The 26868-nt window shown below is 43.7% G+C and overlaps 2 protein-coding genes across 12 annotated transcripts in view; one reads left to right on the top strand and one right to left on the bottom strand.

Moving 5' to 3' along the window:
• LOC111159092 (LRR binding FLII interacting protein 2) overlaps positions 1-12541 on the top strand; it is a 105417-nt gene extending 92876 nt beyond the window's left edge. For 2 of the 3 annotated variants that reach the window (XM_022521492.1, XM_022521491.1), the window contains 6 exons: positions 1149-1281; positions 2837-2886; positions 7718-7838; positions 10391-10470; positions 11054-11158; positions 11591-12541. In XM_022521492.1, coding sequence (XP_022377200.1) covers positions 1149-1281; positions 2837-2886; positions 7718-7838; positions 10391-10470; positions 11054-11158; positions 11591-11701 — 600 coding nt within the window. In that variant the 3' untranslated portion in view covers positions 11702-12541. Of the gene's footprint in view, positions 1-767; positions 870-1148; positions 1282-2836; positions 2887-7717; positions 7839-10390; positions 10471-11053; positions 11159-11590 lie in introns of all 3 variants that reach the window. The other variant, XM_022521490.1, reaches the window with a different exon arrangement.
• A 1365-nt stretch (positions 12542-13906) lies between these two features.
• Positions 13907-26868, bottom strand: part of LOC111159091 (mutL homolog 1) — a 49576-nt gene continuing 36614 nt past the window's right edge. For 6 of the 9 annotated variants that reach the window (XM_022521481.1, XM_022521483.1, XM_022521487.1 and 3 more), the window contains 6 exons: positions 22367-22475; positions 20551-20614; positions 16047-16211; positions 15387-15479; positions 14986-15099; positions 13907-14223 (listed from right to left, as the gene is read on the bottom strand). In XM_022521481.1, the coding sequence (XP_022377189.1) occupies positions 14056-14223; positions 14986-15099; positions 15387-15479; positions 16047-16211; positions 20551-20614; positions 22367-22475 (713 nt within the window). In that variant the 3' untranslated portion in view covers positions 13907-14055. The remainder of the gene's footprint in view (positions 14224-14985; positions 15100-15386; positions 15480-16046; positions 16212-20550; positions 20615-22366; positions 22476-26868) is intronic. The other 3 variants (XM_022521482.1, XM_022521484.1, XM_022521485.1) reach the window with 3 other exon arrangements.

Genomic DNA, 26868 nt, shown 5'->3' with positions numbered 1-26868 from the left:
GCAGAGAGACCGACGACGTTGGGCTCGATCCCAGGACCCTGGGACCGCGACCCAAGCCGAAGGCAGAGGCTTTAACCCACTGAGCCACCCAGGTGCCCCCAGAAACCAGATTCTTAATTGTATTTAACTAAATTAACAAAAAAACAGGTCCTTGGGAATCCCTTTGGAGATTAGCTATTTTGAATTAAGTTGTATTTGAGGAATATTTTGCCACACTGTTTGCAGAACAATCACTACAGCCAATATTTAATTAAAATACCTTGTATATATTGGTTATTTTTTCTTCTAGGGCCATTAACACTTTTTTAACTAAAAAATTTTAATTTTCTTAATTAAAAAATTTCACTGTATCCTGATGAACAGTTTTAGTTAAACATAAAATGTCATTTGTTTTGGTCACCATATGAAAATGTAGTAAGGTCAGTAAGGAAAATTTTATTTTAATATGACTACTGTCTTCATCTTCCTTTTTTTTTTTTTTTCCCATCGACTGGAAAAGAAAGATCAGTTCTCCTGCCTGATGTGATAAGCATGTTTTTGCGAATTGACTCACGACTAACCAGTTTTTGTTGAAACCCTCCTGTGCAGATGTATGTCCATATGACTTTGTATTTCCACCCATATCTAACTGCTGGTTTCCAAGCTTTACCGCTCCCTTGTCTTTTATGGCCTTATCTTTGTTTATTTGAATTAGGTACTCTCTGCTGCCTCTTTCACTTGCTCTTTTTCTGTGCCATTCTTTCCCTTGCTACCCTGTCTAAAACCAGGCCCTAGAGAAACAGAAAGAATACATTGCCTGCCTTAGGAATGAGCGCGATACGCTCAGAGAGGAGCTGGCTGACCTGAAGGAGACAGTGAAGACAGGAGAGGTACGTTAGCTTTAGCCGGGAGTTCAAGTCCCTCACTGCTTTATTCTTCCTTCCTTTCATCCTGTTATCTTTCCCAGCCCGAAGACAACCCAGCGTTCACCCTTCAGTGCAGATTTGGTAGGTTTCAGTCATTTCTTCTACGGACCTATATTCCGTGTAACTAGTTCTAACCCACTGTTACCTGTGGCAGACATATTGACGCAGGGTCACCTCACAGAGCATACTACTGCTTCCGTGTGGGCCATGTTTTGTGATGGTGACTTTTTTCCTTTTCCACAGAAACGTGGCTTAGTTATAATCCCTGATGGCACTCCCAATGGGGATGTCAATCATGAACCAGTGGTGGGAGCCATCACCGTGGTGTCTCAGGAGGCTGCTCAGGTCTTGGAGTCTGCAGGAGAGGGTCCACTAGGTAAGACACTGGTTGCTGCTCTGTCGGCTTGGATTTACTGTCCTCTTAGACTTCCGGCTTACTCATATCCCATCTTGGAAAACAAAAACAACACAAGGGCTATCTGAGGTTTATCTGAATTCTTAACAGGAAGAAATCTGGGCACAGAGTCTTTAGGCATCCTTGAACTTGGGAAACCAGCATTTGGGTCATTGTACGGCCTCTGGATGGAAACACTGCTGGTGTAAACACATTGCTTTTTTACTTAAATACAAACCTTCCGGGAAGAGATAATCCAGCATATGCATCCCAAGGAACCAGTGGGCTGGTAGGGGACTTCCCAAGTGTGTTTTAAGTTTCTTTTTCCTGGAGAATCTGGTTTTATGCTTTGTTACTTATCCCAGGGGTGTGGTGGCTTTCCACCGCATTTCTTAAGGCAAGAAACAGGTGACCAAGAAGTCAGATCTTAGAGTGTTTTTTCTAGAGCAAGGCTTCTGAGCCTCTTAACATCTAAGCATCTTAAATTTAAGCCTTTGAGACTTTAAGAACACCTCTCCCGGGAAACCGCGCAGATGCCCATCCATTGGCTCTACTAAGAATTCAGCTCGAGAGGAAGGAAAGTGGCACAGATACTCTAACACCAGCCGTTTTTTTTTCCTTTTGTTTTCATAATGTGTAGGTTTTCTAGAGGACTGGGACCTTTTCAGAGTTAGTAAACACATTCTCTGATGCACAGAATTGCAGAGACATCACTTTGATATGGCAGAGGCTGTGGGCGGGGCAGTGGGAGCCTCTGTAGAGAACGCAGAGTGTGTGGCTGGGGGCAGCCCAGGGCTTCCTCTGCTTGTTGGGAAGGTACTGGGAAGCCAGCACTTAACATTCGGCCGGGACCCTAGTTGATTGGGGGAGGCTCTGGCTCAGCGCTGACTGCTGCTTTTACTCATCTCTGGCCCCTCTCAGTCCGAGGGCCTTGTTTTAATGGTATGCTTGGGAAGCAGCAGCCCAACCCCCAGGCCAGGAGTAAGCCCTAGCAATCCTGCCGCCACGCCTCAGATTAGCCCTTGACTGCCTGCAACTCGGAGTTTCCTCATTTCCCCTCACTAGTCTCTGAGGGCCTTTGTTTCTTCAGCATTGTCCTCCCATTTTCCCTGTACCAGCCTCTCCACCCAGGCTCTCTTGTACCCCTTCTGTCTTCTCTCCCAGATTTTATTTGCTCCTGTGAGGCTTAAACCTGGGAGCACCCAGCATTCGAGTTGTCTGTCTGCTGGTGAAAGCTTGCACATTTTTGAAACAAGGAAGTGATCTTTGTACTTTGGTTTGTCTTTCAGTGGAAAGTCACTGCCCTTGGGAGCAAATGTTGTATTTAGTGCCTTGATAGCTGTTTTTTGTATGGAAATATGTGTTGAATAATTAAGTATTTTTCCTTAGCACTGAACTTAAGCCTTCATTTCTTTGATATTGAGAGCTATAAGTTATCAGATAATGTTTGCTGTTTCTGAATTTCAAGAATGATTTTTAATTGTTTCTGTACTATATCCTCACAAATTTAGTTTACAACCTTTTCCATTTGTTTTAGATATCAGGCTACGAAAACTTGCTGGAGAAAAGGAAGAGCTACTATCACAGGTAAAGGCATTCTTCTCACTGGAAGATAATGTTAATTTAATGGACTAAATAAATCACATGGCAAAGCATTAGCAAATTAAAATGTATACAAGAAAGAGATGCGCTTATTTCAAACATTAGTACTCAAGATTTGAAGGACAAAAAGATAAATTCATATTTTGCATTTTTGTTGTTTCCTGTTCTTTTTAAAAAAATTATCAGACGTGGAGTTTAAGGAGTTAAATAGCTCTATGAAGCTTCTTGTAAAGACAGAAGTTTCCTGCTCTGCCTCCTCACCTTTACCCTGACCATGCTGATTGGTTCAGCAGATTCTTTCCATGTGTACTGTTCTTGTGTATTTCTCTCCCACACGCTTATGTTGCTTCTTGATGGTTCTGTTTTGGGCACTGTCTATTGACATCCCTCTGTGCAAGAGGACCATCTAGCCTTCTGTCCCCAGCAGCACTCACACCCTTCCCATCCCCTGTCCCAGCAAAGGCACAGCGAGAGCATCCCGTCGGCATGTGTCACTGGGACTCATAAGCAGTTGTCATGGAGCCCCGCAATGTTCCAGAGCTGCCTTCCCTCTTCATCACAGCTCCAGCTCCCCAGAGTTGATACTGCGGCTTTTCTTTTCCTCTGCTTGGTTTCCTGTGTATTTATGACTTGCGTCGCTGCTGCGCCTGCAGTAGTTGAATCTGCTTAGAGTTTGCGGTGCGCCAAGTATTCTCTCCGTTCCGCTTGCTGGTTCTTGGAGCGTCCGACTTGGCCCCCTGGGAACTTCATGGCCTATTCCCTCCACGCCTAGGCGGGCTGCCCTTTGTCCCCGCCTAGGGTTTCCTCTGCCTGTGGTTGAGGTTGGAGTCCCTTTTAGCAATGCTGTACGCCTTCCTCCTTTTTCATTCATTCTGTTTTTGGTACATCCCCCAGTAACTTCCTGAGAAAAGGATTTGTAGGCTGTAAATTTTTCATAGCTTTGGAGGCCTCAAAATGTCTTCATTTTACCCTATTACTTGATTACAGTTTGGTTAGAGAATTCTTGGAATTTTTCCTTCTTCTTCTTCTTCTTCTTCTTCTTTTTTTTTTTTTTAAAAGAAATTGCTTCATTGTCTTCTGGCTTCCAATATGGAAGCCAACATGTTGAAGATTTCAAGGGCATTCTGATTTTTCATCTTTTGTATGTGACTTCTTCCCTTCTTTAGTGGCTTATATCATACTTTCTCCTTCCTGTTTGGAGGTTTCACAGTGATGTGGTTTGGAGTTGTCTGCATGTTTTGGGCCCCTGTCAATTCTCAGAATTTCTGTACTTCAATCCTGGGAAAATTTTTTGACTGCTTTTCTACCTTCCCATAATCTGTTATCTCTTTTTGAAACTCCTGTTCAGTCATTCGAATGTTGAATGAGATGCCACTCTTTAACAGGCTCCATTCCAGGCATTTGGCATATTTCCATGAACTACTCAGTTAAATAATCCCTGCACGAGGAGACAGATCTTACATTCTAGTAGGAGGAAAGCAGACAATAAACAATAGACGGAATGAATGTGTAAGTTATATGGTATGTTCGAAGTTTATGTGACTGCACTTACTGTATGTTTCTCTAGCCACATTTAGTGGCCATAGATGCAGGCGTGGGTGGGCGGAGTTGGATTTTACCCAGGAGTGTACTTGAGCAGAGGAGGTGAGGGCATGTGGAGGAGAGTATTGATAATGATGACCCCAGAGATGAAGTGGGTAATGAGGCTAATGGGTAATCCAGGAAGATGTCAAGGACCAGTGGAAAGATGGGAAATATCAGTAGGATTGAAGGACTGGGATTTGGGTTCCTGAGAGAGAGGGAGCAGGAAAGACTAGGAGTAGAGGTTGGAGAAAAGATAATGGGACTGACTCATGCAGGGACTGCACTTAATCAGGTGGGAGAATCCAGTATATGACTATGGGAGAGTAGTGATGACAAGATCCTCTGAGAGGAGGTGTTCCAGAAACTGCCATCGGTCATAGGAGAAATTCTCTATGTAGGTGGATCTTTAAATTGCTCAGGCTATCCTTGAGGGAGCATAAATCAGGAGCTAAATTGTGAAGGAGTAGGGCAATGGCAGTGATGAGGGGTGGTTGGTACATGGAATCAGAAGGGAGGAGGTCAGGAAGTAGGGATTTTAGGGAGCACCGATGGAGAATAGTTGGGCCACAGCACAAAAAGCAGGTCATGTGTTCTGTTCTCAGGCCCAGTGGTAGGAGGGCTCTGGGAGAAATCACCAGGTCAGAGGGCTGCAGAGCGAACAGGCTTCTCAGGGGAGAGTGGATTTCTGCTAATGCACTAGATAAAGGGACCACTCAGAGAAGAGACTCAGGATGAAGGGAAATGGTAATCCAGATTTTTAGGCATTGGGAAGGGTTAGAAGGTGCAGATGGGGGTGACAGTTGTACAACGCCCTTCAGGGAAGAGTGTAGGAGGATGACTATTTTTGAGATGGACATAATGATATTGGGGATAATGAAAAACTAGTCCTGGTTCACTCAAGGGAGATGTTGAAAGGATGGAGGTGTCTGGGAAGCATGGGTTTCCTCCCAGTGCAGAGCTCACCCTTTCCCCACTGGGGATGGCCCACTTAACCCTAGTGCCCAGGCTTCCCTTTGACCACTGTTGATGGGGTACCAGCTAGGGAAGCCTCCTTAACTCTGAGCATCACCCTTGACCCTTGATGATGAAGGGCAAAGGTGGCCTAGGGAGGCTCGGTCTTGGTCACAGAGGCAGTTCCCCCTTGTAGTTCTGAGCTGTAGTGCTCCCCAAACTCTGCTGGTAAGAGTTGTAGGCATTCGGGGGGAAAATGGCTCTGATTTCTGAAGGAAGGGGCGGTAGACCTCTGGGATCAGCACTTTTTTTTGTTTCTTTCCTGTTTGTCCATCCCTTTTGATCTCTTTTGCTCTACTTTAAAAATATTTTCTCAACTTCATCTTTGAAAACTTCCATTGGCTTTATGTTTCTGCAGTCATTTCCAGATGTAGATATTTTTACTTACCTCAGAGGATATTGACAGTTCGTCACTGTTCTCTGTTGTTTACTTCCATCTGCATAGTTTATTTCCTAACTAATGCTATTTGGCCCTAAGTTTCAGGGCCAGTGGGGACTAAAACCCTGATGGGCAGCTTTGAGCATATGTAAGGCTGATGTGGCTGGGTGTTTTTTGGGAAATTTTGATGTGGGTATGTTGGTCTTTACCTTAGACTAGGCAGACAGGGAGGGAGACATCCCCCAGGACTCTGCGTCCACGGAGCAGTGTTGCTGGCAGGATCCTGGGGATTGAGGCCGGACCGGGGACCTTAGCATCAGTACGTTGTCTGTTCATCTGATCTTGTTTTCCGTGTGTGCAGGCTCCTGTCTCCTGTGGGCCTTGTCTGTTCCCAAACCTGAATCCCTTCACATTTGATTCATTTTCAGTTTCTTCAGTTTATAAATTAAAAACCCCTGTAGCTTTATTAAGGTATAACTGGTATAGAATAAGCTGCTCATACCTAAGGTGTACAAATGTCCTACCGTATTCGTTTCTGAGGGCGGCCCCTACAAAGTACCACAGACTGGGTGGCTTAGAGGAATGGAGGTGTCCTGTCTGCATAGTTTTGGAGATTCAACAAGTGCCCATGGTCGGGTGACAGCAGTGGTGGTGCCTTCTGAAGTCTGTGAAGGGCCGTCTGTCCCATACTTCTCTCTGGCTCCTGGCACTTTGCTGGCAGTTTGTGGCATTCCTTGGCTTGTGGATAGCGTTCTGTGTCTTCACATCGTTGTCCCTCTGTACGTGCCTGTCTCTCTGTATGGCACCAGTCATACTGGATCAGGGGCCCACCCAGTTCTAGCATGGTTTCATCTCAGCTCAACTAAATGCATCTTCACTGACTCCATTTACAAATGAGTTTACATCCTGAGGTACTGGGAGTTAGAACCTCAACATATGAATTTTGTAAGGACACAAGTCAACCCATAGCAATACTCATGAAACCATGACCACAATCAAAATGGTGAAAATATTCATAACCCCTCCAAAGTTTCAGTGTCCCTTGGTAAGCCTTCTTTCCTCAGCCTTCCTCTCTCCCCCTGTCCAGGCAACCACTGTTCTGCTTTCTGTCACTGTGGATTAGTTTCCATTTTGTGAGGTTTATATAATTGGAATTACATAGTATGTCCTCTTGAGACTCAACTGTGTTGCACCTATCAGTAGTGCTTTCCCCTTTCTTGCTGGGTAGATGTGCCGTAGTTTGCTCAGCCTCCTGTTGATAGACATTTGGATCATTTCCAGTTTGGAGCCATTATGAATAAGCTACTATAAATATCCTTTATTTTGGGTAAAATAAGGTAGATCAACTGTGAACCAAACTAAAAAATACGTTTCCAACTGTTTCTGTATACAGAAGGTTTTCTAAATATTTAACCTAATATTTAAGTGTTCATATTTAATACTTAATATTTTAATTAAATTTAATTTTAGTATTTAATTGAATTCAATGTTTAACATTTAAGTTTCCTAAATATTTAGCCTAGGATATTTACCCCAATTTTAAGACAAAACACAAACACCTAACTGCCTGTGGAATTTTATTAAAAACGGAATTGAACAAAAGTAGTGAGAAACACTGAAAAGATCTGCTGTTCCACCAGCCTACACACAACATCAAATAGGGCTGTTTTGATTGGGACACCTGGTCCTGGAGCTCACTCCTTCTGATGTTCCCAGTTTGTCGCTAGCGCATCTGGCCCCGTGGCCCCGTGGTAGGCACTCAGGTTCTGGGCGGATGACTTGTGTGGCCGACGACCCACTGTGTCCTGCGGATCTTGTGACGGCCCTCTCTTTCTGCTTCAGATCCGAAGGCTGAAGCTGCAGCTGGAGGAGGAGCGGCAGAAGTGCTCTCGGAGTGAGGGCTCGGCAGCAGACATGGTGGGGCTGCACAATGGTTCTGACCTGCAGTTCATCGAGATGCAGAGTAGGTACCATGGCCAGGCCAGCGCCACTCTGTGGGGAGGCTCCCCGTCTCCCACGTGCATCTCTGGGGGAGCCATGTTACAAAGATGGCTTAATCCTCGGCAAGTCCAGAGTGTAGTCCTGATCTCAGTGGTCTGGCCGGGGAGAGTCTTCTAGCAGCCTCTGCACTTCAGGGAATGGAGTAAGAGAGGACTGGATAAGAGCACTTACCCCTCTGTGCAGTGATTTCTAGAGACATTTTGGAAATAGTGTCCTCCTGGCGCTGTCTTCTTCCACACCTGGGTCAACTGTCAGCTCCCATACAGCACCTTTATTTTTCTTGTGGAATCTCTCTTGGATAGTGGGAGGATATATTTGGAACTAACTCATACTAATGTTGAACAGTTTTAGAACTTTGCTGGAAGTTTTCTTATTAACCAAATGAATCCTTATAGATAAAATTTAAAACAAGGCCAGAGTAAGCCTGTTCAGTTTACCTCATGCAGTTTATCTCCTTTCTACTTTTGACCCCATGCTGTTTTAAAATGCCTCCTGTGTCCACAGTAATGTAATCTCCATGGTTGGGGGAGGTCAGCAGCCATTCCTATATAGTTCGACAATGTAGCATTTGTGGAGAGGGGAGACTTTTTCAATTTGAATTGTGGCTTTTCTGATAACTTATTTAAAAATATCGGTTATTCCATGGCCTTTTCATCTAAATATTTTTTGCATTAGGCTAAATAGAAAAGGCTTCTTGGATTAAAGCTTATTAATACTGTTAATACTGCCTTTTGAGGTTAGTATCATGTCCTTAATTAGAGATCAGCTGGGACCCTTGTGACACTTCTTATTGAATATTCTAGAAATATTTTGGCATGGAGGATAGATGAAGATGGGCATGAGGAAAGGCAGGCTGACTAGCTGGGAGGCTGCGAGGATCAGCTGGACCAGTACAGTGGCTGCCAACAGTCTTAAAGAAGGGCAGGGAGTAGATTTGAAAGAGATTGGCCTAAAGCAGCAAATTCAAAAGGAGTCACACTGAGGGAGAACGGGCATGCCTTACGTGTGAATGCTCCTAGGGCGGGTGGGCATTATGGAGCTGGTGTCTGGGAAGGACCCAGAGTGAACTGTAGAACGAGGTGGGCTCAGTGGGACCTGATAGACTGGGTCTGGCCAGCAAAGGAAGCCCGGGGATGTAAGCATGGTGTGGTCGAATGGAATTTCATGGCAAGCACAAAATGGCAAAGATGAAGGACTTACACTCTTGAAAACAGGAAGGAAAGGGAGGTTTGCCATGAGAAGGAAGCAGCACATTGTGATAGTTAAGTGGCTGGGATGAAGGATTTTTTTTTTTTTTAATTAAAAAAAATTTTTTTTAAAAGATCTTATTTATTTATTTGACGGACAGAGATCACAAGTAGGCAGAGAGGCAGGAAGAGAGAAAGGAGGAAGCAGGCTCCCCGCTGAGCAGAGAGCCCGATGCGGGGCTCGATCCCAGGACCCTGAGATGATGACCTGAGCTGAAGGCAGCGGCTTAACTCACTGAGCCACCCAGGCGCCCCTGGGATGAAGGATTAAAACCAGATCCTGAAGCTTCTGTTTTAGAGCCCAGCAGTAGGAACTCTTGTCTGTCACTGCCAGAGGGGCCTTTGGGAAGACAGTTTTATAGCATCATTACTTTCCAGGTAACAGTAACTACCTGTGAGAAGAACCTCTGCCTGAAGATTATATAAGTAGTTATAACCTCAGTGATGTGGAAAAGTAGAAAGGTTCTTAAGTTAGATAGCTTAGATTTGGTTTATCTCCTATAGGCCTTATGATTCCTACCCTATAATCATTTCAGGTGATTTTTGTGAAATTTGGTTTGCTGGAGTGAATTTTCAAACTTCTTATTTTAAATGACTTCTTAGGTCAGAAGTACAACTAATGATTTAGAAGTCTACTCATCACATTATCACAATGTTACTGAAAAGCATTTCTTTGAGCAAATGTTTATTAAGTACATGCCCAAAGCCCTTGGCGAGATACAGAGGTAGACTTGAGGATGGCAGAGCCAGGGCCCCTCTTCTAATGTACAGTGTTTAGAAGGCATGATCATGTTAGAAAAGCCATTAAAAACATGACAGGGAAGGTGAAGTTACAGGAGACTAAATAGAGGCATGCTGAGGACATGAGTCAGAGGTGGGGAAGGAAGGTCCTGGAGGTGTGGCAGCAGAAGGGAGCCTGGGAGGCAGGAAGGTGAGGGAAACTGGAGGCTCCTGGGGGAAGGGTAGCACGTAAGGTTGGCGGGGGCCACCGATGCACTGACAGGGTCAGTGGTCAGCCTCCCCCCACCATAGCATGAAGAGTCACATTTTCTTCCAACTCCCTGGTCCAAGGGATGCTGGGATCAGGTGTTAGAGCTTCTGGCAGGAGAGCTGTTCTGGAGCCCAGGCTACAGAGGTGCTGTGGCCGCCCCGTGGGCATTTGCGCTTTGTCTCCTTCCACTGTACTGTCCCCTCCTGGGCTGCAGAGGTTGTCACTGCCTGAGGTCACAGCTGCTGACAGGTGATTCACTATTCTCTTCTCTTCTAGGAGATGCCAATAGACAAATTAGTGAATATAAATTTAAGCTTTCAAAGGCAGAACAGGATATAACCACATTGGAGCAGAGTGTAAGTACTTGTTCAGCACGCTACGAAGTGATTCACACTCCCTTTGCAACTTCCTGCATCTGAGTGGCCAGTTCCAGGGGTACCCAACTTTCCTTGGCTGTCTCTGTAGTGGGGTCTCTGTAAAAGCTCTCTCTTAAAGTAGAAAAGCCAGCAGAGAAAACCTGGCAGGACACTTCAGCCTTTTGTTAGTTGTAAAAATGCACAAGACTGAGATATAATTGTTTTTTCCAGATTATTTCAAGAGACTTTAGGAAGACTGTAGTTTGAAAATCCCTTATTGCACATTTCAGAAAGTCCAAATGCTTTTCCATTTAGTGAATCTTGTCCTGCAATGTTAATTTGGCACTTAAATAATATGTTCATCATAAACTTAACATGGGAAATGGACTCTGTAATGACTCTCCAGCTGTAATCCTCTCCGGGGACATTTCTTGATCTATAAATAGCCGTTGGGTTCTGAGAGGCCCTATGACTCACCGTGAGGGGATGACTTGGGATTTGTAATGACGCTGTGTTTCCATGTGGCTTCGAGAAAGGGGCTCCCGGAGCTCACTAGCAGAGGCTCGCCTTCTCTTGTTGACAGATCAGCCGGCTCGAGGGCCAGGTGCTGAGGTATAAGACCGCCGCGGAGAATGCCGAGAAGGTGGAGGATGAACTGAAGGCGGAAAAGAGGAAGCTACAGCGAGAGGTACCTGCTGTTGCATGCTCAAAGAAAAGATCCTTCGCTGCCCGAGGAACTGAATCCTGGGTCCAAGTCTTAAGGGAAGATCCATGGAGGCTCTTCCTCTTTGGTGTTGGTTTTTGACCTGCACAGTGACTGCCATTTACTTTTAGGCTTTGGTCAATTAGAAACTAAGAGAAAGGACAGGTCTCCCTTCTGTTGTAGAGCTGGTCGGTCTCTCCCCCTGCTTGTCTGCCCTTCCTGGGATTGAGGCTCAGTGTCCCTGCTGGGCACCGCCAGCTGGCAGAAGAAAGCTGAGGACACGGGGTGCCGTGCAAGGCCAAGCTGGCAGCACTTCTATTCTTGGGGGGGGGGGGGCGGGGCATGGTGGAAGGTGCTCAGGTGGCACTGGAGTTCACGTGTAACCATGTGAAATGACCTGGCTCTCCCTGTCTGCAGTTACGAACAGCACTGGACAAGATTGAGGAGATGGAGATGACCAACAGCCACCTGGCCAAGCGGCTGGAGAAGATGAAGGCCAACAGGACAGCACTTCTGGCCCAGCAGTAGGAGGCCACCCTCCGGCCCGGGTGCTGCTCCTGGGGCCCCTCCCAGAGGGACTGACTTTTTGTCCATTGACACAGACCCCCTTCAGTACTGTTTGAGTTTTGTCATTAAAATAGCCACCTTTGTATTTTATAATTTATGAGAGAATGAAACAGGTTTGAATCTTCATGAATGAACACTTTTTGGATTTCGTTCATAGTTTGATTCTAGACTAAGAACTGGTCCATGCTGTTTTTATTTTTTATTTCCATAATTTTAGAATCAAGTTTACTCACCACTTTTCCCCAACTGCCTCAGTGACTGGGCACTCGAAGGCCTTGGCACGGGTTCCGGAGGACAGTGACTCTGTGAGTGCCCAATGAGATAACTCAGCTGGAGACCTCGGAAAACACAAGTGCCTTCTCCACGGTGCAATTCAGACTGCAGTCATCTCCAGCGGTCAAAAGACACTTACCCTTGATTTCAGATAGCATTTATATTTTAGTGAAGAACCGAGTTCACAGGTGGGGAATATATGTTTCACTCAAATTTCTATGTTTGGAGGAAAAAGACTTTTTTTGTAAAATATTTAAATTTATATAAGAAATGTTAGAAAAGATATGGGGAGTGTATATAAAACTTGCTTTATTGCATGTGGTCGGGCAAGTCCAAAGCCTAACACTCTTAAAGTAAGAGCAGGGCCCTTCATCTTCAACATCAGCTGTGCTGTATCTCATGTAAAGTATCTCATCTGCTGCTGCTTTGTGGAATGGAACCTCAGACAAGTCCGGCGGGGTGGGGGGAGCAGGCAGGCGGGAGGTCGGCCTGAAGACTCTATTAAAACGCACCCTCTTGCTGACCACAGCTGGCTACTGACACATTCATTTTTGTTAGAGGAGCTTTTAAAACACCTTAGGGCAGCCACAGCCATGCCTCTGATCTTGCCCCTCTGCTTTTGTTTCCTCCCCAAGGAGAACAATCTGGATACAGCTTTTTAAGAATCCAGTCAGTTTCATCTTTAAAGGCACCCAGTTCAAGGGGCTTTTATCATCGAGTGTGGCCACTCTGCAGGATTTGTGATTCGCTTTTGCCCTCAGAATCAAGGTGGTTTTGTGGAGATGGTGGCTGTATCTTCAGAACCAAGGCTGGGAGAAGTCTAGTGAATTAAAGGCACATGAGATAAATAAAGCTGACTTGAAACTAGATGCTACAGCTAACTTGAATGTGAAGAAAATCTCTACAAATTACCCCCTTCTTCAGAGCAATGAGCCTTTTAATTTTAAAATATGGAAACCACTGTCCTGAATGGAGGGGATTTCCTATAAATTCTCTTCAGTCCTAGCAGCAATCACCCATGTGGGAGATAGGAGAGAGGGAGAGAGGGTGAGGTCCTGGAGTCAGGCTGGGGGCTGCTTAGCCTGTGCCCCACTGGGCTCACTGAGCCCCACTACTGAGCCGCCCTTTGACTTTTTGGAAGTTCTATGTGGTAGAACCTGACCTTGCCCCTTTTGTGGTACAACAAATTTGTCTCCTGTTGTCCTGTTCTCTTCCAAAGGGAATGGCTCCATGTCTTCATTAGGTAGAGTTCCCTGTTCTTTCTCATGGAACATTCTTCACTGAGTCTTGTAATCTGGATTGTACCTCAGGACTGTGGGCGTTCTTCCTCCCCGTGCTCAATGCACATTTCTGTTAATGCAGGCTAGTGTTAAGGCAGCTTATTGTAATGGCACCTACAGCTTAAGTTTATAATTTTATGTCATCCTTCAGACAAGAATAACTAGAACTTTATCTTAAGCTGGTAGGATTCAGATCCATTAACAAAGGGGGCTTACTTAGGTGCATACCAGTTAAAAACTCCGTAAGGACTGCTGTCTTCTCGCATGTTTTTTTTTCATTACAAATTAATTAGCTTTGGTTAGGTATGTAGTAACAGATTATCAATTCAGCTTTCTCCAAACTCAGTGTCACCAGAGCCTCTTGTATGTTCGGCACCTTTTTCCAAAGGCATATGAACCAATGTAATTCTTACCTGCTGATATCAGAAATTAGAATGCCAAAGCCTCAAACCAGAGCAAGATCTATAAAATCTCCAAGGCCTTTTTAGAATTCAGATGCCCAGAGGGCTTTCAAACTACTTTTGGATTCTTCAACACAATCAGGTATACTATAGGTGAAAATGGATCTAGAAAATCTTTCAAGTGTAGTGAAACTAAATCAATCATGTTGGGACACATTTGACAATTTATTTCTGGTCACTCCACCAAGCGTGAAAGAGTGCTACTAGTTAGAGGGTAAATGGGAGTCGTCAACTATAAGACCTACCCTCATCAAGACACAATGCAAGAACCGCACAGCCCAGAGTCCACAAGTGAGTGTGGTTAGCACCTCTCGAAGACTTTGTACAGATCGGGCAGGTTAGCAAGCTGTAGGATATTTCCATCTTCTGTGAAATGTCTAGGAGGCAGAAGGTGTGAGCGGAAGGCTTTATAGACAACGTGTTCCACAGTCCGCTTCCAGGGGTTTGCAGAGGAGCCGGACACTTCCCCCTGGCAAAAGACGTGTTAGAGGTCACAAGCCTCCCTATTTGGCCTACTCACATCCCAGCATTTGTGGTTTCCCAGCTGACCTGTACTGGACCTGGAAGTCTTACTCATTACAATCTGCTCTTTTCCTAATGCTGGTGAAACATCTCTCTGCTCAATCTCAGGGATCCTACAGCCCCAAACGTGAGAGGTGACAACAGGAAGAGAAGGCAGAGACTTTCTCCCATGGAACTTTGTTTCCATTTGGGAGGAACTGTGGATTGTAGCAGGATCTAACGTAACATCTGATCTGGACTATGATGGACTAGGATGTTCAGTAGGAAGTGCAGTCACCCAAGCCCTTTCTGTGTACAGAAAGGTCTGTAAGAAAAGCTAGGGATCCGACCTTAGTACTGCCCTGTTCTCCTGGCAGAGCAGTGGTCAGATTAAATGAGCCAAAGCTAAACAAGCGTGGGGAGACTGGGGCTGTGTGCTGGAGGGCTAACGACAGGAGACGAGGGCTCACTAGCCCTGGGTCATCCAGCTCGGCCTCCCAGCTCTCACTGTGACAGCTTGTGCTTTCACGTTTGACAGGTACTGGGATCATTCTAGAGGGACCTTCCAAACCATCAGAAGGAAGCAGAATTCATGAATAAAAGCTGACCATTATGTTTAAACCTTATGTGCAGTGAAATCCTAGGAATTCAGAGGCAGCAAGTTTCATTTCCTAAACATTGTATGAGAGCCCAGCCCCTTCCCAGGTGCTCTTGTGCGTCACTACAGTACCTCCTGGCCTGAGAGGGTCGACTCCTCAGATACATACTGCTTCCGAATGGAGTAAAACATAGCACATTCTTTACTGAGGCTTTCAAAACATTCCTTCTCTTCATCCCAGTTCACCTGGTCCAAAGAGAGAATTTAATACCTCAGCATAGGTACCTGCTTTAGTAAACACATTTCATTTCCAAGACAAGGTCACAGACTACTTAAAGCTTTTTACATGTAACATTTTAGGCATTAAATCTGTAAACTGGAACTGCTGAATACTGCTGGGGTAGGTGGGATAAGGGGGGGGCCGTCAAGCTGTTTTACCCTTTCCATCATTCCATATGAAGGTGTGGCCCCATGCCCTCTCCCCCAAGCCCACACGCAGGTACCCCCATATTAAAAACAGCTTGACCACTTGCCTCCGTGGCTAGTCGAAGAATGAAGATAGGCAGACCTTCCAAAGGAGGCACATAGTTGTCGATCAGCAGGGGCAATCCAGTCAGGTTCCCTTCCTGGTTGTGAAGAAAAGGCCACAACAAGGAAACAAGAAATAAACTGTTACAGTTTAATCAAGTTCCATTTCCCCAGTGCTCCCTCCAGGTCTTATCCACATGCCCACACTTTGGGCAACCAGGTGCTTGACTTGGCTGGGCACCAGGAGTAGGAGAGCAAAGCACTTAAAAAGCTTTTTGTACTGACATGAAGCAGAACAACTTCTTTTTTCAATATGCTCACCAACTAAAGAATACAGAGAATATGGAAAGCCCCAAAGATTAAGCATAAGAGGAAGAAACAAAGCAAGTGGCCTGGCATCATCTCATTCACTGTGGCCCGTAGGGACTGTGGGATTCAGCTCTCTCTTGTCGGGATCCTTCACCCTGGGAACAGGAATGGGCATGACTGGATGAGAAAAAGGTGGTGTAACCTAGACATGAAAATAGGGGGTGAGGATGTGAATGGATGTCTCGTGCTGTTTCTCACAAGGGTGGGTCGCCTTCTCACCCTGACTGAGGACCAACTACAGTACTTGGCTCTTACCTGAGGAATACAACAGAGGAATACAAATGGCTGTTACACACCTCATCGATTTCCAAAGAGAAATAGTCTGTGAGCATCTCAGCCTTCTTCTTCAGAAACTCAACAATGTACTCGGCAAGTCCTTCTTTGGGACCATCTTCCTCCGTCCAGCCACTCTCAGGACTATCCAAGGCTAGCATGGCCAGGTCAAACAGCGGTGCTGGCTCCTAGAAGAGAGACCACGCTAACAGTGCCTCCAAGTGAAGCCTGAATTCCTTCCCACAAAACTACCACAGGTATACCTTGGAGGTACTGGTTTGGTTCCAGACTGCTACAGTAAAGGAGTATCACTGTATAGTTAGTCAAATGAATTTTCTGGTTTCCCAGTGCACATAAAAGTTACGTTTACACACATATATCCTGTTTATGAAATACGAAATAGATTATATCTAAAAAAACAATGCACATACCTTAACTAAAACTTTTCAGCTGCAATCATCAAGACAGTATGGTACTGGCACATAAACAGACACATAGACCAATGGAACAGAACAGAGAGCCCAGAAATGGACACTCAACTCTATGGTCAACTAATCTTCTACAAAGCAGGAAAGAATGTCCAATGGAAAAAAAAGTCTCTTCAATAAAAGGTGCTGGGAAAATTGGGCAGCCACATGCAGAAGGATGAAATTGGACCATTTTCTTACACCACGCACAAAAACAGACCCAAATGGATGAAAGACCTAAATGTGAGACAGGAATCCATCAAAATCCACAGGCAACCTTTTCAACCTCTGCCACAGCAACTACTTGCTAGACCCATCTCCAAAGGCAATGGAAACAAAGGCAAAAATGAACTATTGGAACTTAAGATAAAAAGCTTTTGCACAGCAAAGGAAACCATCGACAAAACCAAAAGCCAACTGGCAGTATCGGAAGAAGAAATTTGCAAGTGACGTATCAGATAAAAGGCTAGTATCCAAAATCTATAAAGAATTTACCAAACTCAACACCCAAAGAACAAATAATCCAATCAAGAAATGGGCAGAGGACATGAACAGATATTTCTGCAAAGAAGACATCCAGATGGCCAACACACACATGAAAAAGTGCTCCACATCACTCGGCATTAGGGAAATACAAATCAAAACCACAATGTGATACCACCTCACACCAGTCAGAGTGGCTAAAATTAACAAGTCAGGAAATGACAGATGCTGGCGAGGATGCAGAGAAAGGGGAACCCTCCTACACTGCTGGTGGGAATGCAAGCTGGTGCAGCCACTCTGGAAAACAGTATGAAGGTTCCTCAGAAGGTTGAAAACAGAGCTACCCTATGACCCAGCAATTTCATTGCTCAGTATTTAGCCCAAAGATACAAATGAAATGGTCAAAAGGGGCACCTGCACCCCAATGTTGATAGCAGCAAGGTCCACAATAGCCAAACTATGGAAAGAGCCCAGATGTCCACTGACAGATGAATGGCTAAAGAAGATGTGGTGTATATATATACAATGGAATATTACCCAGCCATCAAAAAACCTGAAATCTTGCCATTTGCAACAACATGGATGGAACTGGACTATGCTAAGTTAAATAAGTCAATCAGAGAAAGACAATTATATGATCTTACTGATATACAGAATTTAAGAATCAAGGCAGAGGATCATACAGGGAAGAGAGGAAAAAATGGAACAAGATGAAATCTGAGAGGGAGACAAACGTAGGAAACATGAAACAGAGGGTTGCTGGAGGGAGGGGGGTGGAGAGATGGGGTAACTGGATGATGGACACTGGGGAGGGTACGTGTTGTAATGAGCACTGGGTGTTAAATAAGACTGATAATCCACAGACCTGTGCCCCTGAAACAAGTAATACATTAATGTTAATTAATTGAATTTAAATGCAAAAAGTGAAGGAAAAAAAAAAAAAACGTGTGCTTCTGGAAAAACAATTACTGCTAAAAAATGCTAACCATCTGAGCTTCCAGTGAATTATTATCACTGATCACAGTTTGTAATTATACACAAATACAATAATAATAAAAAAAGTTTGAAATATTGCCAGAATTACCAAAATGTAACACAGAGACATGAAGTGAGCAAATGCTGTCAGAAAGATGGTGCCAAAAGACTTGCTCACTGTAGTGTTGCCACAGACCTTGAATTTGTAGAAATGCAAGGTCTGTGACGTGCAATGAAGCACAGAATAAAATGAGATGTGCCTGTGTGAAAACCACAAAGCCATGATCATGAAAGCAGCTGAGAAACCCCAAATCTAACATTGCTCCCCATCTCCCACAAGGAAAACACCTGAAAAGGAAACCTCTTCCTTCTCCTCACTAGTGGCCGTTTCAGCAGAGAGGATATGCCAGCCTGCCAAACAGGTGGGAAGGGGGAGGCCATGTGGAGGCACTGCCCTCCCATGCACTGATAATGAACGCAAGGGGAGGGGAGAACCAGTTCAGTGACATCTCAGGTAAGTCATCTGTTTAGGAAGAAGACTGAAATACATGGTTAAAAAGATGTCTAAATTTTCTTCCATGTCTCCCCATCTGATGTTACTATGGTCATACATTTTAACATATAATGTTATACATAGAACATGTATGTTACATTATAACATACATGTTATAAACCCACAGAACACTGTTCCTATTTTCTCATAATAGAGAAGTCAATGAAAGGACCCAACAGTTTATTAGCACTTAACACCTATATTAGAAAAGAATGACATCAAATCAATAACCTCAGTTTCTACCTTAAGAAATTTGTAACAGGAAAGCAAATTAAACCCAAAATAAGTAGAAAGGAAGTAAATATCAATGGACTAGAAAACAGAAAATCAAGAGAAAAATCAATGATACAAAAAGTTCTTTGAGAGCAATAAAAATTGGTAAGCTTCTAACCAGACTGATCAGGTTAAAAAGAGGGCACACATCACCAATATTAAGAATGAGAGAGGATCTAGATATTAAAAGAATTATGAAAAATACTATGAACAACTTCCTGCCAATAAATTCAAAAACTTCAATGGACAAATTCCTTGAAAGAAACCAAAAGCAAAGCTCTGTCAAGAAGAAAAAAGATAACCTGAATAGTTATCTATGAAAGAAACTGAATTTGAAGTTAAAAACCTTCCCACGAGGAAATCTCCAGGCCCAGATGGCTTCACTCACTGATGAATTCTACCAGACATTTAAAGAATAAATTCTATACAATTCTATATAAACTCTTTCAGATGATGGAAAAGGAGAGGATAGATAGCTCCCAACTCATTCTATGAAGCCAGCATTAATGCTGATACCAAAATCAAAGACTATAGGAAAAATAAAAACCAGTATCATTCATGAACATATATGAAGCAACTATAAATGAAATTCTGACAAATCAATTTCAATAATATGTAAAAAAAAGTAATACATCATGTATAAGCAGGGTTCATTCCAGGAATGCAAGATTGGATTTTAAAATTAAAATCAATGTAATTCATTATATTAAGAAATTAAAAAAAGAATATCACGCAATTATCTCTTGACAGATGCAGAAAAGGCATTTGAAAAAACTGAGTATCCATTCCTGAATAAAAGTAACTGTCAGCAAATAAGGAACAGAAGGAAACTTCCTCAACGTCATAAAGGACATCTCATCTCACCTACAGCAAAAAACATACTTACTTTGGAAAGACTAAATGTGTTTCCCCATAAGATCAGCAATAAGAGAAGGATTTCCATTCTTACCACTTCTATTCAACATTGTACTAAGGGTCTAGCCAGTGCAATTAGGCAAGAAAAAGAAAAGCCATCCAGATTGGACAGGAAAAATAAACCTGCCTTTATACAGAGAGGGTGTAATCATCCATGTAGAAACTGATGGAAATCTGTAAGAAAACTACCAGCACTACTAAATGAGTTTGGCAAGGTTGCAAGGTACAAGATCAATGTACATAAACACTTCGTTTCTATATACTAGCAACAAACAACTGGACATTATTTAAAATGCCATTTATATAATAGCATAAAAAATGTGGGATGTTAAGGGATAAATCTAACAAAAGATTTCCTCTCCAATTGTTCTATAGATTCAAGACAATCCCAATGAAAATACCAGTTGGCTTTTTTATAGAGTTATATCAGCTGTACAACGATGATATGAAACTACATAAATAGTCTGATTTTATTTCTAAATTAAAATTAAGCAATGAAAAAGGTCTCGGAAGAAATGACCTAATTCTGTCAGCTGGGGTTGGTTGTATTTGGGTCATAGGCTTTAGGAAATGTTTATTTCTCTTTTTATCTCTTTACAAGTTTTCTTAAGTAGGTGTGTATTAACCAACATAATAATAAACCTTCGTTTAAGCTGTCTACCAAATAACTGTTCAGCTTCGTATAAAACTGTGTTATAACTAAAGATCCTTCCATATACAAATCATATAATACAGACACTATCTTTGGCATATTTAGAAAAACCCAATATACTACAAATCAGATATTGGGGTAGAGCTATTATTTTCAGATATGACCAGGTGTTGGAAGTTTCAGAAGGGAGAAGCAGGAAGTAAACTTACCGAGAGCCTGAGAACACCAAAATTGGCAAAATCATAAATGAGTATCTGGTAGAACAGTTCTTCACTGAAAATAAAAATGAAGTGACTTTAAGGAAACGCTGAATCCATGCTTGACAGCTAAGCAGTCAGGACAAATGGGAGAAAGAACCCCTGCAACACACATGGGAAGCGCTGTGGAGCCGTCCTGACCATCTACAAGATGTCCCTCTCCTCTAAGGAGCCGGACCTGCTGTGTGCTCCAGTCAGGGCTCTGGCTCATAGGCCTCCACATGCGGCTGAGAGCGCTAAGAAATTTTGCTTACTTCTCCACTTACAAAGAATCCTATAAATCACTTTTTTTTTTTTTTTTAAACAACTCACCATTAAAAATGGTATGGAGTGCATAGGGACGGCAGGAGACTTGCTAAATAATCCCAAGCGGACACAAGGCCGAATCAGACCACCCGGGTGTTTGGTGTAGGGTGATGCACTGGCTGGCAGCACTGCAGAGCCAGCTGAGAGGTATCCAGCACACTGACCTCCTTACCCAACATGGAGCTCAAATAAATGGTCCTTTAGGGTTCTTAAGCAGTCGGAACCACATAGGTCTGTTTAAAGACTTCTCGTTATCAGTCAAAGCAGACAAGGCTTCTGCTACACCTGTGTTATGAGGGTGGGAAGTGAGGCACCCAGTGAGTACCTGACTTGTCCTGGGTCAGAGTTAATAAGGTGGAAAAGGAAGGTGTTGAATCCAGGTTCTGTACTCTGAACCTGGTTTTCAATCTGTTTCTTTTACCTTCTCACTGGGAAACCATTCACATTTATTAATAGCTGAAATTCTTGGGACTAACCTGGCTTTCTGTTTGTAAAATGAAAGAATCTGAACACAATGTGTTTGGAGCCTTGGAAATGTACTTACACGTGATGGAAAAGAAGGAACAAGGGCAGCAGAATTCCCAACACATTAATAAGAGACAGCCCCATGCATAAGTCAAAGGATTCTCAAAGTGAAGACAAAGGATCTTGAACAGAGCTGCACCAAAACAGCCCCAAAGGCATGAGTTCTGAATATCCATAGGGGTGTGCGTGCCACAGTCAGCTCTGGGCTGGGCAGTTTTTTTGTAAGGGAGGAAATTAGTTCTTATCTTGTGTGTACCCCCAAGCAATGTATGGCAGCTGCCTTGCTCACGGGCTTGTGGGAAAGGGCCCTGCAGTGGCCAGGCAACGTCTAGTAGGTGCAGGGTGGCAGCGCCCTCCCATCTGTACCTAACTGAGAACACATCTGATACAGCTTCTATACTCCTTAGGAGCTCATCCACCAAGGTCTCTGGGAAAAATCAATAGGTCACTGGCTACCTACTGGGCAAATGGCACAGCTTGTCAATCCTGCTGGCTTGTGTGGTGGTGAGAATAAGCCTTGGCGACATTCCCTATGGGTCTTCTTTCTCACAGTACCCCGCTGCACACAGCAGGTGCTAGAATTCTCTACCAGCACTAAGCCCTCAACCAGTGGTTCCACCACAGTGGTCAACACATACTGAGGACCAAGAATTTGCCAAACATCAGGCTTCTCGTGTCATTTCTTAACCTCACAAAACCCTGCAAGTTAACCAGTGATTTCCAAATCTGCAGATGAGAAATCTGAGACACAGTTCAGGAAAGTACCTTGCCCACAGTACACAAACGGTAAATGGTTGAGCCTGGATTGGAAACTATCTCTGTCTCCAAAGCCTGGGACCTTTCCAAACAGCTCAGGTCCCTGTCCCTGGCTTTTCATGCCTGCGCCTCCAGACCATTGTTGGGGCAGCGCTGCCGTGTCAGGCGCTCACTAGTTTACCTCAGTTTGGTGGTGTTGAGAAGGTATAACTTGGTCTGATGCTGTGCCAAGGCCCACTGCGGATTCACGCAGCCCACAAAGGAGTGGTTCTGCAGCATCTCTCGGAGTGCTGGAAGAGAAAGAGCCGGTCAGGAACAGCACCCCACCAACACCCCTTCACAGCCCGAAGCACCGAACCCCAGAGCTAGAGACAACAGGTGAGCCATGATGCCTGTAGTGTACCTCCTGCTGAAAACACACACAAATGAGGACTAAATGCAACTGATCTTTCAAAATGCCACAAAAACATTGCCCAAAGGTAAAGGAAAACTTTGCCCAAAGATCACACCCTGAGGCAAAGCAGGAAGCTGGAGAAGTACGGCGAGACCTGAAGCCAGTGTCACGCAAAGGCCCAGAGGAACCTCAGTGATCACGAATGCTAGTTTTTGCAGCCCCTGAGGTATGTGGAATGAAAAAAAAAAATGTAGGAATGGTTTGAAACGGGGAGTCTAATAGGAGACCACTTCCCCAGGACGTGTAGCTGAGGCGCCAGGGGCTGTACCCGCAGGCAAAAAGAGAGGAAACCCCAGGGAAGGGAGCCGAACTGCCCACCCACCTCCAGCCTGGGTGTTGGGGGTAAGGAAAAAAAAAAACCACAGCCCTGAGAACCTGCAACCACGAGCCGGTCCTCACATGCTTTTGCAGCCAGGATTCCGGCTAAGTGCTGCCTAAAACCTTGTATGGAGATTTTAGTTTAACCCTGATTCCAGGGCTGACTGTTCCTCCAGGTCCCTGATAGAATCAAATGCAAATTCTCTGTGGAGAAGTTCAGTTTCAGTCCAGTCTTCAAATTATCCCCCACAGATAAAATACCAGGAGCCAGCAGTCAAAAAATTACAAAACACACAAAGAATGCACCAAGAATTAGAATCCAGAAGAAACCAAACGACCTCTGCAAAGGTTCAGAGACTGGAAAATAAGTATGTTCAGTATGCTTAAGAGGGATTAAATAATGAATAAGCAGCAGGAGACTATCAGAAATGATCAAGATCTCCAAAAGAAACCAAATATCTAAAAATGAAAAATGTAATAATTGAAATTAAAAATCAAGACCGACTTCACGACAGATGAGACAAAGTTGCCAAGATAATAACTGGTAGGTAGATCTGAAGAAATTATCCAGAATGCAGCGCAGAGACAAAGAGAAGAAAACTACAGAACTGACTTATGCAACATGGAAGATAATAAATATGTAACTCAAGTTCCAGAAGGGAGAGAGGGCAGGGGGAGATGATATTTACAGACTTCAAAGACAAAAGTATCTGAGACTATTCCAGAAGTGATGGAAGACACCAAACCTCAGTTCTAGGAAGCCCAACAAAACCCACACTTGGCACACAGAGATACGGCAGGATGCTAAAGAAATATCTTAAAAGCACGCAGAAACAAAAGAGAGATTCCCCACCAAGTAATAAAATATAAGACTGATAGCTGGGTTTTCAGCAGTAACACTGAAGGCAAAAATGATAGAACAACACCTTTGATGCTTTAAGAAAAAGTAACTGTCAATCTGGAATTTTAAACCCAGCAAAAACCACTTTTCAATATGAGGATGAATTAGACAAAATAAAACACAGCTGGCCACTCAAGATCTTAGTAAAGGTTGTTCTTCAGGCAGACCACGAACGATCCAAGGGAAAGAACTATGAGCAAATAATACTTGTTAAATCCAAATGTGCTGACAATAACAATGAATTGTGGCACAATCTGATACCCACATGAAAACCATGAATCTAATACCATGCACCAAAGATGAATTTCAAGAGAACTAGGGATTTATGTATGAACATTTTAGGAGACAATATAAGACTATGTCTTCAATTATCCCAGAGTTATTTTAAAAGCCAATCTGTAAAGAACAATTCATAAAATCTGCCTATGTTAAATCTAAGAATTTCTGTTCATGAAACAAGTATTTGTTTAAAAAGAAGAAGAAGAAGAAAATGGGTAAGTCCTAAACTGGGGGAAGATGTTTTCATGTAGCTGATTATTATCTGGAATATATGAACAACTCCTCAAATCAGTTCAAAAAGACCAAGAACCCAAGAGAAAAATGGGCAAAAAACTAGAAGAGGCACTTAACGGAAGAGGAAATAAATTTAGGGTAATCAGGGAGATGCAAATAAAACCACCATTAGCTACCATTTCACAAACACCAAACTGGTATAAAGTCCCACAGGTTCAAATGTTGGAGAGGAAGCAAACAAATGCGACTTCTATACACTGTTGGAGGGACCAACAATGGCTACATTTATCCAACCCCTTTGAAAAACAATTCATCATCTTATAACCCAGAAGCAGCTCTGCTGAGTATATACCCACAGCCAAGCTTCCCAAACAGTGTTCCAAGCTCTTGAATCTCTCAGGGCCAAGAGCATCCTCAGATGGCGTATGAAGAGAGCACGGATGAGGCCCTATTAGTCCAAATGTCCTTCAATGGCAGAATGAATGAACAAATGTGCAGTAATGGTCACCAAGGGGAATCTACTACACAGGGAGAGGAAACCAGAGCTATATGTAGTAAGATGGATGAATCCTAGGAACAGAATGTGTGTGTATGTGATATATATAATACATTTACATATATATCTACATGCATACATATACACATACACACACACCCCCCCCAAAAAACCCTTACAGTATGATTCCATTTATGTAAAATTTAAAACTTGCAAACTGAACAATTTTTTTAGGGCTACAAATATGGGTGGTAAAGCTATATTAAAAAGAAATAACAATCATAAAATGTAAGATAGTGGTTGCCTCTAAGGGAGAAGGGAAATGGATAGTTTAGAGAAGAAGCACCTAAGAGCTTTAAAGGTGACAAACCCCACAATGCTCTATCTCTTAAGCAGGTGTTCACGTGTTTTCTTGTGTAGATCCTATGCATGTATTTCATAAATATGATTTTTTTATTTACCAATATATCTGTGTGTGTGTGTGTGTGTAAATAAAAATACTACCACCATAAAGGAGGGTGGAGGAAGAGGGTCTGGAGACCACAGGGAAGGGTCTGGGGACAGCAATAAGCCTGTATACCACAGTTTCATTATCCTTTTTTAGCTTAGGCACCACAAGTGAATTCTCATATTGTTATGTAAGTTCTGTAACACTCTCTGTCCCCCAACCCCCAATAAAAAGAGGCTTATTTTCTTCATTTTTAGAATGAAGTGTTCCCCTCTGTTCCCACTGGAAACTCAATGTCTCTACAGGATGTACTGCGTAGGCGGAAAATGATTATTTTAAAAGCTGGAGAACATTGAATAATCTTGAATAATGAGGCACTGGAGGAAAGAGAAAGCAGCGTAATCCACTAAAAAAAGGGCCAGAGATTTTTCCACACAGATTTTTCATGGAACCCTCTGCCGCAGCCTAGCTACTGAGGTGCAGCCCTGCCAGCTTGGGCAGGGGAGGGAGGAGGTGGCTGCTGGCTCAGAGTGGGGCTGCCACAGTTGTTCCTTCATCCAGGCGGGCCTCTTCTTCCCTGGGCTTCAGGAGGCTACTTGGACCTCTTCACGACTTCTCATCAGGACCTCTCTTGCACCCGTCCTCTATCTCCACAGCATCAGAAGTCTGTGGGCACGTCCCTGCCATTTTGCCAACAACAGAATGGGACAAGATCCTTCTGTGCTTCAAAGCCACACCACGCAGCAGTGTTCTCAATGGAGGCCCTGGGTCTCACCCAGGAGCAAGTAAAGCTAAACCCGAAGGAAGCGTGACAGGTCCTCTAGTTCTTCATGGCCTCAAGCGGAGTAGGAGCTCAGTGCCAAGCTGGACTGCTTTACAGAAACCCACATGTGCACAGCCTCTGGCTGTTGTCGGAGATGATCCAGAAGCTGTCCCCGGCAGGTCTCACCCTGTGCTCGGCTGATGTGGCCTTCTACCTCTGTTACAGAATATCTTTTATTTTACCTGATGTTATCACCAGTTACTTACTAGACACTCCCCACACCACCACGGTATCCTGTACAGCAGGTGTCCAGGCTCATTCACCTCCCACTTCTGCCTCAGGGCCTGGCACCAGGCATTTTGTGCAGAGAACATATCGACAAATGTCTGCCAAACTGATCTCATGCACCAGAACAAACAATGACCTGGGGACAAGCCATATAAAAATATGAACACTGATACCCAGGACTGTTCCCCAAATAAAATAAAATAAAATAAAATAGTGGGTAAAATGTTACACACATTCACATTCAAATGATAGCAAAAAAAATTATAACATTCCTTGTCCTCATTAATTAATAGATCAAAATGATGGGAGTCACAAGTCATTGCTTGTGACTTCAGTCATTTTGTGAGTAAATTCTGTCATTACTAATCTGAGATGAGCCTAATTCTGTGGAACAACTGAGTGGATACTGGACAAAAATTACCCTCATTTGTTGACCAAACGTGCACCCACCAGAGCTGCTGACTCAAGAGAGTTGCCTGACCGAGTGTTCTACTTTGACTTT

This window comes from Enhydra lutris, unplaced genomic scaffold (assembly GCF_002288905.1).
Source record: "Enhydra lutris kenyoni isolate GAN:26980312 unplaced genomic scaffold, ASM228890v2 scaffoldscaffold66, whole genome shotgun sequence".
Lineage (NCBI taxonomy): Eukaryota > Metazoa > Chordata > Mammalia > Carnivora > Mustelidae > Enhydra > Enhydra lutris.
The sequence above is the reverse complement of the archived record's forward strand: the minus strand, read 5'-3'. Positions and strand labels throughout refer to the sequence as shown.